This window comes from Argopecten irradians, chromosome 6 (genome assembly GCF_041381155.1).
Source record: "Argopecten irradians isolate NY chromosome 6, Ai_NY, whole genome shotgun sequence".
NCBI classification, from domain to species: domain Eukaryota; kingdom Metazoa; phylum Mollusca; class Bivalvia; order Pectinida; family Pectinidae; genus Argopecten; species Argopecten irradians.
In genome coordinates, this window is record NC_091139.1 from 42,007,151 (window position 1) to 42,024,801 (window position 17,651).

The 17,651-nt window shown below is 38.7% G+C and overlaps 1 protein-coding gene across 1 annotated transcript in view; it reads left to right on the forward strand.

Annotated features, from left to right (window-relative positions):
- LOC138326525 (uncharacterized) overlaps positions 1 to 17,651 on the forward strand; it is a 38,719-nt gene extending 21,068 nt beyond the window's left edge. Inside the window, exons 10-25 of the mRNA XM_069272625.1 lie at positions 5,053 to 5,168; positions 5,573 to 5,654; positions 5,926 to 5,957; positions 6,238 to 6,329; positions 6,710 to 6,842; positions 7,476 to 7,553; positions 8,159 to 8,292; positions 8,894 to 9,069; positions 9,398 to 9,481; positions 10,023 to 10,186; positions 10,939 to 11,054; positions 11,651 to 11,864; positions 12,267 to 12,420; positions 12,608 to 12,647; positions 13,304 to 13,377; positions 16,269 to 17,651. Of these exons, the coding sequence (XP_069128726.1) occupies positions 5,053 to 5,168; positions 5,573 to 5,654; positions 5,926 to 5,957; positions 6,238 to 6,329; positions 6,710 to 6,842; positions 7,476 to 7,553; positions 8,159 to 8,292; positions 8,894 to 9,069; positions 9,398 to 9,481; positions 10,023 to 10,186; positions 10,939 to 11,054; positions 11,651 to 11,864; positions 12,267 to 12,420; positions 12,608 to 12,647; positions 13,304 to 13,377; positions 16,269 to 16,378 (1,799 nt within the window). The 3' untranslated portion in view covers positions 16,379 to 17,651. The remainder of the gene's footprint in view (positions 1 to 5,052; positions 5,169 to 5,572; positions 5,655 to 5,925; positions 5,958 to 6,237; positions 6,330 to 6,709; positions 6,843 to 7,475; positions 7,554 to 8,158; positions 8,293 to 8,893; positions 9,070 to 9,397; positions 9,482 to 10,022; positions 10,187 to 10,938; positions 11,055 to 11,650; positions 11,865 to 12,266; positions 12,421 to 12,607; positions 12,648 to 13,303; positions 13,378 to 16,268) is intronic.

Sequence of the window (17,651 nt, forward strand, 5' to 3'; positions counted from 1 at the left end):
ACAAAGACTGGGATGACGACTTGGAGGACAAAAGTAAGAAGTCTTGGTCAAAGTGGTTAAATGAGTTGCCGAAGCTCAAGGAGTTTGAGATGGATCGTTGTCTCGTGCCAGATAGTTTCAGCTATGCAGAAAGATTAGAACTACATCATTTCTGTGATGCGTCCCAGGAAGCTTATGGAGCGGTTTCTTACCTTCGTGTGGTAAACTGCAACCAGGAAATTCATTGTGCGTTTCTTCTTGGAAAGTCTCGGCTTGCTCCTATAAGGAAAATGACTATACCGCGACTGGAACTTTCGGCTGCCGTGCTGGCAGTACGCGTCAGTAGTATTTTAGGCGACGAACTGGGTCTTAGAATTGACAGAAACGTGTTCTGGTCAGATAGTATGATTGTTCTACAATACATCAAGAACAAGAAGAGACGTTTCCACACATTTGTTGCAAATCGCGTCGCGATCATACATGATGGATCTTCGCCTGAGAGTTGGAGACACGTTGACGGAAGTCTGAACCCCGCTGACGACGCTTCTAGAGGGCTGAACGTCTCAGAAATGGTTGCAAAGAAACGGTGGAAACAGGGGCCGGATTTCCTGTGGCAGGATGAGTCTGAATGGCCAGAACTTCCGACATGCTCAGATATCTCTCCCGATGATACGGAAGTTCGCGCTGAAGCTAAGTCTTGTGCTGTTGAAACGACAGTAGCGGATGGCCCAATAGGTAGATTTTTGACACACTACTCATCATGGCACCGTCTAAAGAAGGCTGTAGTTTGGCTTTTGAAGTACAAGGATTATCTTCGTAAGAAAACCGTAACAGGCTGTATTTCTGTGGAGGATCTCAGGGACGCCGAGATTGTGATATTTCGATACATGCAGCAACAAACGTTTGGCGAAGAACTGTCTGTTTTGAAATCTAGTCGAGGAAAGATTAGTAAAAAGAGCCGTATATATGCACTAGAGCCAGCCTTGGAACGTGATGGCCTTCTTCATGTAGGTGGAAGATTGTTATCTGCTCCTATTGCAGACTCCGCGCAGCATCCTGTAATTCTTCCAAGAGATCATTACGTCACTAAACTCATTGTTCGACATACCCATGAGATCGAGAGCAGACATTCTGGAAGGGAACATGTGCTCTCTGTTCTGAGGCAAAGGTATTGGATCCCAAAATGTCGTCCATTGATAAATGCCATCCTACGTAATTGCGTGACTTGCACAAGACTAAGAGCAGTGTCAGGATCTCAAAAAATGGCAGGACTTCCCCCTGATCGAGTACGTCCTGGTCAGGCACCATTCACATCTGTAGGAATAGACTGTTTCGGACCTTTTTACGTGAAAAGGGGCCGGAGCCAGGAAAAGAGATATGGATGTATCTTTACGTGTCTAGCAATGCGTGCGGTGCATATTGAAAAGCTACATTCCCTTGAAGCAGATTCCTTTATCAACGCGTTAATACGCTTCATGTCTCGACGGGGAGTTCCGGAACTTATTAGGTCAGACAACGGAACAAACTTTGTTGGCGGAGAAAAGGAGCTGAGAACTTCTATAAGACAGTGCACAGAACATGTAAACACAAAGGAATACCTTCTGTTACGGAACATCAAATGGGAATTTAACCCTCCAGCAGCTTCGCATATGGGCGGAGTATGGGAAAGACAAATACGCTCCGTGAGAAAGGTTCTTAATGTCATCTTGCGCAATCAGGTTCTTGATGATGAACGCTTGGACACCGTATTCTGTGAGGCGGAATCTATTGTTAATACGCGTCCTCTTACATATGTATCCGACAACCCAAATGACTTGGAGCCACTTACACCTAATCACTTGTTGCTGCTTCGCCCAAACAACGTAGTTCCATTGGGGATATTCAAACAGCAGGACCGTTACGGACGGCGTTGGAAGCAAGCGCAATATTTAGCTGACCAGTTCTGGGAAAGATGGCTCGCGGAGTATCTTCCAACGTTGCAGCTTCGGAAAAAGTGGAAAACCGAAAAGGAGAACTTTCGTATTGGAGACATCGTATTAGTGATGGACGAGTCTACACATCGTACGAACTGGCCTCTTGGCCGCGTGGTGGAGACATTTCCGGGAAAGGATGGTCTCGTTCGGAGTGTTAAACTAAAAACGAAGTCGACCGTTCTTATTCGTCCGGTACATAAGTTGTGCCACTTGGAGCTTTCCAGAACATAGACCACAACCGCTATTTGGTTGAACTTTCTGGTACTAACATTGAACATTTATCTTGTTAAGTTAAAGGACATGGAGATTTGCAACGTATGGGGTTAAAAGCCATAATAATGCTTCCCATTCGGGAGTGTACGACGTGCTCTGCTCTGCAAATCTTTTCATTCTTTTTGGATTTTATTTCTTGTATACTAAAAATAAGTAATTGTAGTATTATGTATGTATAGTATTTTGTTTGAAATGCTCATTGTTATAGTACTCGCATTTAGGGGCCGGTATGTTACCGATAAGTAACGGTAATTTAGTAAAATTCCGGTTTCGTCCCGGTACCCGGTCGGTGATTAGTAACGCCGCGGGGTAGTGACGTGTGAATATTATGGGATGGACGGCATGGCGTAACAGGAAAACAACGCTGAGAAGAGTAAAGATGGAGTTTGATAAGCTTCCTAACTATGGGACATAATCGTTGGTGCACAGGTTATTTGTACCTATAAGGCACAAACTGTTGATAACATCTAGTAATGAAGTAACACAGGTAGGCTCGTTATATTTGAATATTGATGTCGGTATTGGCCAAGCATTGTTGGCAGCCTGCGGTATGTACTACCTGGAATGTTACGGCGAACTGTTCAATAAATGTGTGCTTTTAGCGTTACATACCTTGTGCGTTATATATATGTGTATGCTGTGTAATCACTGGCGACTAATGGTCCACCACAGTATGTATAGATGTACCATATACAGGACGATACCCAATACAGCTAGCGGCCGAACAAGGTATGTATAGATGTACCAGATACAGGACGATACCCAATACAGCTAGCGGCCGAACAAGGTATGTATAGATGTACCATATACAGGACGATACCCAATACAGCTAGCGGCCGAACAAGGTATGTATAGATGTACCATATACAGGACGATACCCAATACAGCTAGCGGCCGAACAAGGTATGTATAGATGTACCATATACAGGACGATACCCAATACAGCTAGCGGCCGAACAAGGTATGTATAGATGTACCATATTACCCAATACAGCTAGCGGCCGAACAAGGTATGTATAGATGTACCATATACAGGACGATACCCAATACAGCTAGCGGCCGAACAAGGTATGTATAGATGTACCACATACAGGACGATACCCAATACAGCTAGCGGCCGAACAAGGTATGTATAGATCTACCATATACAGGACGATACCCAATACAGCTAGCGGCCGAACAAGGTATGTATAGATGTACCATATACTCAATACAGCTAGCGGCCGAACAAGGTATGTATAGATGTACCATATACAGGACGATACCCAATACAGCTAGCGGCCGAACAAGGTATGTATAGATGTACCATATACCCAATACAGCTAGCGGCCGAACAAGGTATGTATAGAGCGGCCGAACAAGGTATGTATAGATGTACCATATACAGGACGATACCCAATACAGCTAGCGGCCGAACAAGGTATGTATAGATGTACCATATACCCAATACAGCTAGCGGCCGAACAAGGTATGTATAGAGCGGCCGAACAAGGTATGTATAGATGTACCATATACAGGACGATACCCAATACAGCTAGCGGCCGAACAAGGTATGTATAGATGTACCATATACTCAATACAGCTAGCGGCCGAACAAGGTATGTATAGAGCGGCCGAACAAGGTATGTATAGATCTACCATATACAGGACGATACCCAATACAGCTAGCGCCGAACAAGGTATGTAAGATGTACCAATACAGGACGATACCAAACAGCTAGCGGCCGAACAAGGTATGTATAGATGTACCACATACAGGACGATACCCAATACAGCTAGCGGCCGAACAAGGTATGTATAGATGTACCACATACAGGACGATACCCAATACAGCTAGCGGCCGAACAAGGTATGTATAGATGTACCATATACTCAATACAGCTAGCGGCCGAACAAGGTATGTATAGATGTACCATATACAGGACGATAACCAATACAGCTAGCGGCCGAACAAGGTATGTATAGATGTACCATATACTCAATACAGCTAGCGGCCGAACAAGGTATGTATAGATGTACCATATACAGGACGATACCCAATACAGCTAGCGGCCGAACAAGGTATGTATAGATGTACCATATACCCAATACAGCTAGCGGCCGAACAAGGTATGTATAGAGCGGCCGAACAAGGTATGTATAGATCTACCATATACAGGACGATACCCAATACAGCTAGCGGCCGAACAAGGTATGTATAGATGTACCATATACTCAATACAGCTAGCGGCCGAACAAGGTATGTATAGAGCGGCCGAACAAGGTATGTATAGATCTACCATATACAGGACGATACCCAATACAGCTAGCGGCCGAACAAGGTATGTATAGATGTACCATTTACTCAATACAGCTAGCGGCCGAACAAGGTACCATATACCCAATACAGCTAGCGGCCGAATAAGGTTTGTATAGAGCGGCCGAACAAGGTATGTATAGATCTACCATATACAGGACGATACCCAATACAGCTAGCGGCCGAACAAGGTATGGATAGATGTACCATATACCCAATACAGCTAGCGGCCGAACAAGGTATGTATAGATGTACCATATACCCAATACAGCTAGCGGCCGAACAAGGTATGTATAGATTAACATATAAAGCCATTATCATATGGCTTTGAACACTTCAACAATGCCAATTTTACAATTTTCCGTCGACGTTAACTCTTTCTTTTCAGACAGAAGCTTGGCTACACGTTTACTATTGAAAATACATCATTATAACTATAATTTGATCGGCTGTTTTCAGACAGAAGCTTAGCTACACGTTTACTATTGAAAATACATCATTATAACTATAATTTGATCGGCTTTTTTTCAGACAGAAGCTTAGCTACACGTTTACTACTAAAGCGAGGCGCACGTGCGTGGATGAACCGGAACAATGTACCCGGATATGGGACGATCGGGTGGATGATAATCAATATGCCCACCGTAGTGAGTCCTGTACTTGTCATATAGATCTCTTACATCCTACTAATGTTATCCAATTTCTGCTACTAATCCCACATGTCTGCCTAGTGAATTTATATATTTTCTACATACATAATGTACTTTTCTACTCGTATCGCCATGATCATCATCGATGCTTCATGGGTTACAATTACTGTCGTTATATTTCATAACTGAAGTGCCTTTAGTTTTAATTTGTTATGAAATATTTCAGGGGTGGATATACCGACAGTAATAGTCACTCCTGAAGTATCCAGAATGCGCCAGATTACATATTCCATGGAGCTTAATTCAGTCCATAACACTGTTGAATTCTTTTTTTTTTTGTATGTTTTGTTTGCAAATTTCTGACATTATTTAAACTTAAACGTTGTCAGTAACACTTATAGGCGTATGAAGCCCTGACTGCCTATCATACGACAGCTCGAACGCACCGAAGTCAGAGCTTCTACCTATACCCACTAATGGCAGGTAAGTTGTCAAAACTATTATCCGTGCCTAATAATGGTAGGTTAGTCATCAAAACTATATGTGAGCCTTCATAATATCATCGGTACCAATTATTTTTTTAAAATTCTCAAAATTCTATTTCATAACCTCCCTACACAATTTAATGTGCCACATGAATGACTCTACTATGACGTCATGATAAGCGAGTTATTCATATTTTTGTTCATAGAAAAATGAAAAACTCATTGGAATACAGCCTACGCAAATGTATATTGTTTTATGTTTATTTCAGATGAAAAGAAAGAAACGTTTATCGATTTGCCTGTAAGTCTGCTTTGCGAAACTGAAATAACACAGAAATATAATTTGTTAGCGATAAATACATAATGATAAATGGATATTTTATCTGTTTTATAGCTACTCATCATAAAACATGCTACCCTTAAAACTGTTTCCCTGTGTATTAGTTATTTATTATAAAGCTGTTTTCCTGTGTATTAGTTATTTATTATAAAGCTGTTTCCCTATGTATTAGTAAATTGTCATTGAACGATATCCCTGTGTTACAGATCTACTCATTATAAAGCTGTTTCCCTGTTTGTAGCTACAAGTCGCAGTCAACAAACACCAGTACAACTTACTGTCACACCCTGTCTTCTCAACTCTAATTGGCTACATGTGGGATCAATACGCTAAGTAAGGCTACATTCTGTTCCTAAAAGTGGTTTTCAGGCAGGTGTATTTCGATGTGAATCCTCTACCTAAGTCGGTGGCACCCCAGTTTGGATTTGTCCGCCAAGTGTTACCATTATATATTACATTTGTTATGTGTTTGAGCTGAGTAATATTAGGAAAGAATCTTCACAGTTGTTTTTATACTTTCATCACCGTGGTCACAAAAAAAAAACCCAATAAAAAACATGAAAAAACGAAGAAAGATAAAAATTATAAAAATAGCTGATAATAGATCCATTGAAATATCGTTGACAATTTATCACATATGACATTTGATAGTCGGAGTTAAGCATATCATTTTAAATACAACCTGAAATAACTACTATATTATATTTATACAGACAGCGGGCCATACTGTGGTTCCTGTACAACATGTTCTACGTTGTTGTCTGGTCACTGATCGGGGTACTGATTCCTTACGAGCAGAAATACCACTATGACTTACCCAGTCAGTCGTGGAGAATCGTTCTGCATGTAAGTACGAGGGTACTAGCGAATTATTCAGTAACTATGTAGTGTATAATGCTGTCCACTGGTAGTATAACCGACGAGACATTTATACTGTTACATATCTTAAACCTATTGTAATGAAATACAACACACACACACACACACACACTCTCTCTCACACACACACACACACACACACACACAAACACACACACACAAAAAAAACCACACACAAACAAAAAAAAACTAGTCAGTTCTGAAAAAATAACCATACATGTATGACAAAATATTCGATGTCCAGCTATGGAATAACTATTCTTAGCGAATCGCTCCCAAATTAAAAATGTAACTGTATACTATTTTATGATGGTACAAATATAGTTTGGGACGAATGTTGTCTAATTGAAACATTACGCTTGGCCAAAGATTATAATTTATGTTTTAGGCCTATGTCACTTTAAATTTAACACGCGTATTTGTGTTTTAGGCCTATATCACTTAAAATGCAACACGCGTATTTGTGTTTTAGGCCTATATCACTTTAAATTTAACACGCGTATTTGTGTTTTAGGCCTATATCACTTTAATTTAGCACGCGTATTTGTGTTTTAGGCCTATATCACTTTAAATGTAAAACGTGTATTTGTGTTTTACAAGATCATCGGTATTGGTCTCACCATTTGGGAAATCATAGCAGAAATCCTAGAATATCGTAGATCGATTACCAAAAATGACGTAAGTAGATTGTGTGTACCTTCTATTTATAGACTCACGCGTTGTTAACTACTGTAAACAAACTTATTTACGTAGTGACTTTGTTTTTCGTTTTATATTTTTGCGGATGTGGATTTGGCGTTTTCTTATCACCCACGAAATACGCGACATTTGATCGCACGCGGAGATAAGTTGGTATTAGTACAATTCCATAGAGATACAGGTTGGTTCTGGCTAATTGTCGCGTGTTCAAAACATCATGGAAAATAATGAATTAAGTTTAGTTGTCATTTTCTATAGCGATGTCATGGCATCATTCCAGTGATTAACACGAGGGAAAAAAATCTAGAATAGCACACATTTTAAAATAAACGTTGCATAAACTTTATTTTTTGACTGGCTGAATGTGATTTATACTGAATTAGTCACTGCTCATTCACTTTATTTCCCAAAATATTCCATAAACATTTTGCTTCAAAATTGGTACCATAGTGTAATAAAATTATTTTCGCAGCTTTGATTATGTGTCATGTTTTCAATCATTACCTGGAATTATCCTTTTTGTATTTGTTATATACATGTACTTGATACACTCTTCGTACCGTGACACTACATTAACATTTCAGAAATGGAAGAAGTTCAGAGCGCGCGAACTGTACGCGGACATGAAACACTGCATTGACGTCTTTGACAAGCAATTTTTACAAGATGAGTTACATGAACTTGAGAAGCAAATCCCTCGATACTTCAAAGACTTCTGGTTGGTGTCATCTTCAGTCAACGGAATGTGTTTCACATATATTATGGAAAGAAGTGATACATGTAAACTTTCAAAAAAAAAATTTTCTGAGCCACAAAATTGTGCTGTTTGTTTAACGTTTCTTTTGTATCACATTAACTAATTTTTAATTATGTAGTGTTGATGAACCAAGTAAGTTTGACGTAAGGCAAAAGAAATAACTATGTAGCTGGTAAACTTTTCGTGGAAATCGGTATTTCACAGGACATTGATAAGATTGATAAATCATTTGTACACGATTTCACGGAACATTGGTTTAGTCGCGCAAAATTTTATACGCGAAATGACAAGATTCGATAAATCATTTGTACTCGATTTCACGGAACAAACATTGGTTTAGTCGCGCAAAATATAAACGTGATTAATACGAAATTGATAAATCATTTGTACTCTAACTGCCATATCTCTGAGATTTTTTAACAGAAATATAACCGTCTATATTGTGTATAATATATACTATATGTAATATCTTATTATATTCAGTATCTAGATTCTACAGATATATGCATCCATGATTATTCTTGTCGTTGTTATAAAATTAAATACTTCCACTTTTTAACAGGAATGTTTTTGACTGGGTGTGTTACGGTATGCAGGGTATATGTATGATATCACACCTGGCTGACGTCATCAGTCACAATGAGGTATCTGCCAGATTCCACATCGACTTCATGGCACTTACCCTCATATTTCTCTGGTTACGACTGGCCAAATGCGCGAGACCTTTTACAAAACTCGGTAAATATTGGAGAAAACAGAGTTCCCACTTTATTACCAACAATTGTTAAAACAAATGATACTTGTTATTGAAAATGTCGTTTTACCTATCGTTTTTTTAGAATTACAAGAAATCAACGTTAATTAGAATCTTGATTTTTTTTGTGTAATGAACATCATGTATTAATTGTGTATATTGTGAATTAAGGTCGCTTGACGAGAAATTCAAGTCAATTAGAACATGAATTTTATCAAACTACCCGGTGTGGAATGTATGTGTTTCACATGTTATATTTATAATGGGTTGATACGTGAACTGACTGACTTATCATTGTGTTTTATCATAAAGGTCCACTTATTGTAATCCTGGCCAAGGTGATTGAAGATTTCCTCCTGTTCGTTTGTCTGTACTTACAGTTCTTCCTTCCATTTGGTATGTCTATCGGTCAATGAATGTATGTGTAGATATTAGTAGTAATTTGTATTTTGATTCTATTTGCTATTTGTCTTACATATGTCAGCCAGTGAATGTTTAATGGTGATAACGTCACGTTTGTGTTTTAGAAGATTAATGTTCACATATATATTTTTGTGGTAATAATAATATTTCACACTCTTTGCGCCAGCCATTTTGCGCCAAATTATGATCGCGCTATTTCGGTTTCTGTATAACGTTAGCAACTGTTGTGTTTGTTCGAGTTAATTACTGCACATACATGTTAAAAATCAATGTTGCTTTAATATTTGCACCAAAATAAGACCGTTCACAGTTATAATGACCGTATTTCATAGTGACAGGTTTTTATCATCCTCGGTTACATGTGGCACTATATCGCTTTCGATAGCGCGACGTACACCTGGGACAGTGGACGGTTTGTTAACATGGTTAATGAAGAAAATGCTAAAAAAAGAAGTTCTTTCCAAACGATGCTTGATTAAAGGTTGATATATGATATTGTTTCCTCTTGTTTAAGTGTGTGCCTACTGGATGATATTTGGCGGTGAGAAAGTGACGTATGAGACGAGATACAAAGATAACAATACTGCTGAGTACGTTACTGTTGACGGCTACACAAGATTTAATGATGTCTTCTTCAGCCTTTTTAGGATAACACTTGTGGATGACTATGACTACCAAGTAAGTGTTTAACTTTATCAAGGAAGTGTTTTACTTAACCAAGTAAGTGTTTTATCTTACCAAGTAAGTGTTTAATTTTACCAAGTAAGTGTCTTATTTTACCAAGTAAGTGTTTTATTTTACCAAGTAATTGTTTTTTTACCAAGTAATTTTTTTTACCTAGTAATTGCTTTTTTACCAAATAAGTGTTTTATTTTACCAAGTAACTATTAAATAATGTTTATTTTGTTGTGTTTTATTCGTAACTATTAAAGCGTGATATGTACTTAAATGACAAACTTTTAAACTATAAGTAAAGTATGAGATTGTAATATGAACACTAGGAAGAAACACAAATATTATCGCGCGGTTACAAGCAACCAAAAAATCACACGCACACACATTTTAAGATTTTTCTGCTCTATCGTTCTGAAATTTAAGAGTTTTTAAAGTATTAAACATAATCTTGTATTTAGCAAATTTACCATATCTAACTTGATTTTGACGTAAGTCGTGACGTCATGACTACGCATTTACGTAACTACAGGAAGTATACACGATGAACAATGGGTCTTGCTCCTTTAGTGTTTTGACACACACAATTTTAATGTTCAAATCTCTCTTAAAATAAAGGGCTTTCTAATTATCTGATTATACGTTCTTTGCTAACTGATGTATTTTATGACGCTTGTCTATAAACTTGCATTTTGCTGCTCACCAACCCTTGTAAAATTAGGAACACGTATATTATACTAAGACATTTTGTTTCCTAGACGATGAAGACGGTTGATCCTATAATGACCGACATCCTAGTCGGTTCCTGGCTAACCCTTTCAGCCGTTGTTTGCCTCAACCTATTCATCGCTCTCCTCTCAGACTCATTTCAAAGGTAACAGTTCTACGCTTTTATGGTTGGACAGGCAAATTTCGAGTCTACTAATGATTTTTGTTCTCCGAAAAAGAAGCAAATGATGTTTTAAAACTGATTTCTGCCGATTTGAGGCTCGTCTATAATTTGTAAAATATGCATGTCGTCTCTCACCGTTTTGAAAATCTGTGACCAACAATTTAATAACAATGATTTAGACGTCAGACAATCTATTGTGTCATGGTTTCGCAGTTATTCCCGTTAAAGCTTTTTTGTCTGCGTGTTAGGTCCTGATATGGTCCATACTGTGTCTATGCTCTTAATTCCGGTTAAAAGTATATATGTATTGTTATTCCTAGTTAAGAGCATATATAGTATGTTAAAAATCCAGTTTTAATGTATTTATTCCAGACTATTTTGTACTTATTCCTTATATACTGTAATGCCATTTAAAGGGTGCCTGACTCTGACAGTACCTGTCAGTACTTATTCCTTATATACTGTAATGCCTTTGAAGGGTACCTGACGCTGACAGTACCTGTCAGTACTTATTCCTTGTATACTGTAATGCCATATGAAGGGTGCCTGACTCTGACAATACCTGTTCTCCTTTACAGAGTATACGATAACGCCCATAGTATCGCTCGGATGCAGAAGGCCATTGTATGTTTGGTGGACTGGGACCTGCTCAGTGACAGTAAACGGAAGGAGATCATCAACGACCTCAAGGAGAGATGTAATCCTCTACTTCAGTCCTACGACGACGACGATAAAGACGACCAAACAGACGGCAATGAAATTGAAATGCAGAGGGCCGTAATACAGCTTCGGGTAAAGTGATACCTATATATTTAAATAGAAATGTTCTCATCTAGGTTCGGGTCAAAGTGTCTGTTAATTTTGTGTACCGGCTATTGATCCAGAGTCATTTGGGGATAGGCAATATGCATGTATATGTAGAAAAAGGCTGGAATACTCGAAGAAATACCACCGACATACGGTCTTTTTTGATAATTGCCCCATGTTGGATTTGAACACGCAGTCCAGAGGATTCGGTCATCGCCTGACCGCTTCACCATACCTAGATACAAGTAACCACATATATGTTTTAAAGGTTTCCATAGGGTACGTGCTATAATTTCTTCCTACGTTAAAAATGTATCGCAGAAATTGGGATTCAAATATCTTAATTTTTAGTACATCTTATTATAAAAAATCCTTTTCATGTTGCAGGAAATCACAAAAATCCAAAAGCAAAATCAAGAAGAGTTAGTGGAAAGATTGGACCATGATATTAACAAAATTGAAAAAGACATATATGAAATGAAGAATATTGTAGCATTATTATATTCCGCATTACAACATCAGGGACCTTCTAACCAATCAGGTACACACTACATTATGTCTTTGATATGAAAAATTAGTAGATGATTATGCAAATTGTAGGCTTATTAATTCGTTTTTCAATGATGTTGAAACGATGATTTGAAAGATAAAATGACATGGCTTATAATGAAATCATCACATTTTAAATAATTTTATTTTAAATACCAATTGTATTTGTATCATTGCAGGATCAGGTGGTTTTACTCCAACTGATATTCCAGGATTAAGGTATTTTCATAAACCCCTTACAAATAAAGCATGGAGTACGCTGGAATCTGTTTGTTTCTCTGTCTGTTTGTAGGAAAATCCTAAACAACTAGAACCGTTTATTGAAAATGGGGACCATGTCGAGATATGCATACAAGGTTTTTTTGTTTTTAGGACAAATACTCCTAAACTACTGGGTTAATTTCATTTTGCTAAAATTTGGTTGACATGGTAATCGGATCACTATACATAAGTTTTGTAAAATGATCTTGTAGAGTTATTTTATGTGGTGCCAGCTTAGATCTACGTGTTCCTGATTGTTAGTAGTTTATGTAAAGATTTTCGCATTGCTGTCAGTGTCAAGTGAATCAAATTTTTATATGTTGATGTATGTCAGCTGTCGTAACCAGCGGTATTTGTTGACTCATTTACTTTAAAAAACATTTGCAACAGCTATTAAAATTAAATTGATTAAAACATTTTCTATTGTTATAAGAATAATTGTTATAAGTCAAGTTTCTCCGTGTTCTGTCGCAAGATTATATCGGCCCTTCACTATCAACATTAGTGTAACTTTATAATGGGGAAGTGTCTTTTAGAAGCTAATGTGATTGATGTAAACTTGTCGAATGTAACTTAACACACGTTTTCTTATCTGTCCCTTTTCTATTTATAAGATCGACATCCAAAAAGAAAAAGAAGAAGCGGAAGACGTCTTCAAGAGAGGACATGGATGAATGGGATGTCACAGGTTTGCAACCCATTCATACATATATAGATTGTTAGGTTGTCCATTCTTATGTAAGCAAAGCAATATTCAATTTGTTAAGAATGTAACATGCTGCGATGTTGTCGTTTATTGCGCATATTTGTATCAAGTAGATAGGGGATATTGGCCTTGAATTAGGTAGGGGGATATTGGCCGTTATTTAGGTAGGGAGATCTTGGCCGTCATTTAAGTAGGGGGATTTTGGCTGTCATTTAGGTAGGGGGATCTTGGCTGTCATTTAGGTAAGGGGGTTTTGGTCTTCATTTAGGTAGGGAGATCTTGGCTGTAATTTAGGAAGGGAGATCTTGGCCGTCATTTAGGTAGGGAGATCTTGGCTGTGATTTAGGTAGGGAGATCTTGGCTGTGATTTAGGTAAGGAGATCATGGCTGTGATTTAGGTAGGGGGATCTTTCCTATTATTTAGGTAGGGAGATCTTTGCCATGATTTAGGTAGGGGATCTTGGTCGTCATTTAAGTAGGGAGATGTTGGCCGTGATTTAGGTAGGGGGATCTTGGCTGTGGAACTTTTGCTTTGATCTTGGTAGGGAGATCTCGGCTGTGATTTAGGTAGTGAGATCTTGCAGTCAATTAGACAGAGAGATCTTGGTTATGATTTAGGGGGATCTTCGCAGTGATTTAGGTAGGGGGATCTTGGCCGTCATTTAGGTAGGGAGATCTTGGATGTCATTTAGGTAGGGAGATCTTGGTCTTCATTTAGGTAGGGAGATCTTAGCCGTCATTTAGGTAGGGAGATCTTGGCCGTGATGTAGTTAGGGAGATCTTAGCCGTGATGTAGTTAGGGAGATCTTAGCCGTGATTTAGGTATGGAGATCTTAGCCATGATTTAGGTAGGGGGATCTCGGCCGTCATCTAGGTAAGGGGATCTTGGTCTTCATTTAGGTAGGGAGATCTTGGCCGTCATTTAGGTAGGGAGATATTAGCCGTCATTTAGGTAGGGAGATCTTGGAAGTGATGTAGTTAGGGAGATCTTGGCCGTGATTTAGGTATTGAGATCTTAGCCATGATTTAGGTAGGGGATCTTTCCTATGATTTAGGTAGGGGGATCTTGAATGTGATTTAGGCAGGGGGATCTTTGCTATGATTTAGGTAGGGGGATCTTTGCTATGATTTAGGTAGGGAGATCTTTGTCATGATTTAGGTAGGGAGATTTTGACTGTGATTTAGGTAGGGTGATCTTGACTGTGATTTAGGTAGGGAGATCTTAGCCGTGATTTAGGTAGGGAGATTTTGACTGTGATTTAGGTAGGGGGATCTTTGCTATGATATAGGTAGGGAAATCTAAGCCGTGATTTAGGTAGGGGATCTTGACTGTGATTTAGGTAGGGGATCTTGACTGTGATTTAGGTAGGGAGATCTTTGTCATGATTTAGGTAGGGGGATTTTGGCTATGATTTAGGTAGGGAGATCTTAGCTATGATTTAGGTAGGGAGATCTTGGCCGTCATTAAGGTAGGGAGATCTTAGCTGTGATTTAGGTAGGGGATCTTGGCTGTTGTTTAGGTAGGGGGATCTTGACCGTGATTTAGGTAGGGGGATCTTGGCTGTGATTTAGGTAGGGGGATCTTTGCTATGATTTAGGTAGGGAGATTTTGGCTGTGATTTAGGTAGGGAGGATCTTGGCCGTGATTCAGGTAGGGGGATCTTGGCCGTGATTTAGGTAGGGAGATCTTAGCCGTGATTTAGGTAGGGGGATCTTAGCCGTGATTGAGATAGGGGGATCTTGGCTGTGATTTAGGTAGGGAGATCTTGGCTGTGATTTAGGTAGGGGGATCTTGGCTATGATTTAGGTAGGGGGATCTTGGCCGTGAATTAGGTAGGGGGATATTGGCTGTGATTTAGGTTGGGGGATCTTTGCTATGATTTAGGTAGGGAGATCATGGCTGTGATTTCGGTAGGGGGATCTTTGCTATGATTTATGTAGGGAGATCATAGCCAGTATTTAGGTAGGGGGATCTTGGCCGTGATTTAGGTAGGGAGATCTTAGCCGTTATTTAGGTAGGGAGATCTTTGCTATGATTTAGGTAGGGAGATTTTGGCTGTGATTTAGGTAGGGGGGATCATGGCCGTGATTTAGGTAGCGGGATCTCGGCCATGATTTAGGTAGTGGGATCTCGGTCATGATTTAGGTGGGGGGATCTCGGCCATGATTTAGGTAGCGGGATCTCGGCCATGATTTAGGTAGCGGGATCTCGGCCATGATTTAGGTAGCGGGATCTCGGCCATGATTTAGGTAGCGGGATCTCGCCATGATTTAGGTAGCGGGATCTCGGCCATGATTTAGGTAGCGGGAGGTTATAGCGGATCTCGGCATGTAGGTAGCGGGATCTCGGCCATGATTTAGGTAGCGGGATCTCGGCCATGATTTAGGTAGCGGATTGATCTCGGCCATGATTTAGATGGGGGGGATCTCGGCCATGATTTAGGTAGCGGGATCTCGGCCATGATTTAGGTAGCGGGATCTCGGCCATGATTGAGGTAGCGGGATCTCGGCCATGATTTAGGTAGCGGGATCTCGGCCATGATTTAGGTAGGGGGGATCTTGGTTGTGATTCAGGTAGGGGATCTTGGCCATCATTTAGGTGGGGGATCTCGGCCATGATTTAGGTAGCGGGATCTCGGCCATGATTGAGGTAGCGGGATCTCGGCCATGATTTAGGTAGTGGGATCTCGGTCATGATTGAGGTAGCGGGATCTTGGCCGTGATTTAGGTAGCGGGACCTTGGCCGTGATTTAGGTAGGGGGATCTCGGCTATGATTTAGGTATGTAGCCAAAAACAAATTACATGTATTCGGATTCCATTACCAAGTCTAATTAGTACTTAATTGACATAATTTCCCTTCTTATTTCGACAGCTACAGGCAAAAGTGACCAATATCAGCCGACAATGTCGTTGTCTTTTACGAGCCAGAACAAAGTAGCTGACATATCGTCATTAAACATGGACGATGATGAAAATGTGTGACACAGTTGTGATAATATTAAGACCTCATATAACTCAACATGCTTTACGTGAAGAATGTTATTAAAAGCTAGTACAAGCAATGTCATAGCAAACAGTTATTGTCTAAGAGATGCTAAACATTTCCGAACACATCGCCTGTGTAAATATATAGTGTAAGTACGAGGAAACGCACATAAAAACAAAACTCATCTCGTTACACATCAATTGAACCATCAGACTATTGATACATATGAGCGAAAAAAAGTGTGTTTGTCACAAAGCCAACCAAAAATAGTAACTATAATTTAATTTATTTCTCTGGTGTACGATTCTCCATTTGTCTATATTATAATGAAATCCTTGATTATGTTTTTAAATATTTTTTGACAGATGAAGATTATTGACGTTTCAATGCAATGTTTGTTGTTTGTCTCTAGTAATCATATTTTTATAACAAGTGCCATATTTCATCATTGTATCATTTATATACAACAATATTCGCCCAATGTTAACATGCTGATGCTTCGCAGAGATTGAATCAGTTGATCAGAAATTATTAAATTTTATGTATGGTTTTACAAATGATAGTCGAAGATTTTGTTTACACTCTTTAATGTAGATCGAAACCTTTTCAATACACTTTCAAACATCATATTGATATAAGCCGCTTCTATACAAGCATGTGTCCTTCTGCAAGGTACACAAGAATGTACCTCGTTAATGAATGTATTAAGTGAACGTGTGTTTGTCCTTTTGGTATAATGTATAATATTGTACCTGGTATAGCAGCGGCAAGAATTTCACTTATAAGGAGATACAATACGAATATACCACAGCCTCCCAAAACAAACATTTATAAAAAAAAACACATTGACCACAGGGTACGGCATCTTGATTAGGTCACCTAGTACTTAAAAATAGTCTAATAAATGAAAATGTTTATGAAATTTACTGTCTACAGTATATCATGTTGTGTGCATGTCATCTATAAACATTAAAAAATAAACATTGATGTTATCCTTGTCTATTTATATACATTTTATTATTTGTACATTTAATTTTATAAGCTGCTATTGATAGGATTTTTAAGCATGACTTACGGTAGCTGCTTCCAGAAAACCAACGAAACATAAAATATAACTGTAGTATGGTAAAAGGTGATAAAGATAGATAGTGAACATTTATCAAAACGTATACCCAGTAAATTATGTCCTACCAGTCCAATACATGTATACATTTTAAACTTTGTTTTGTTTAGTGTATTTATATGAATTAAATATATTTATTCAAAGTC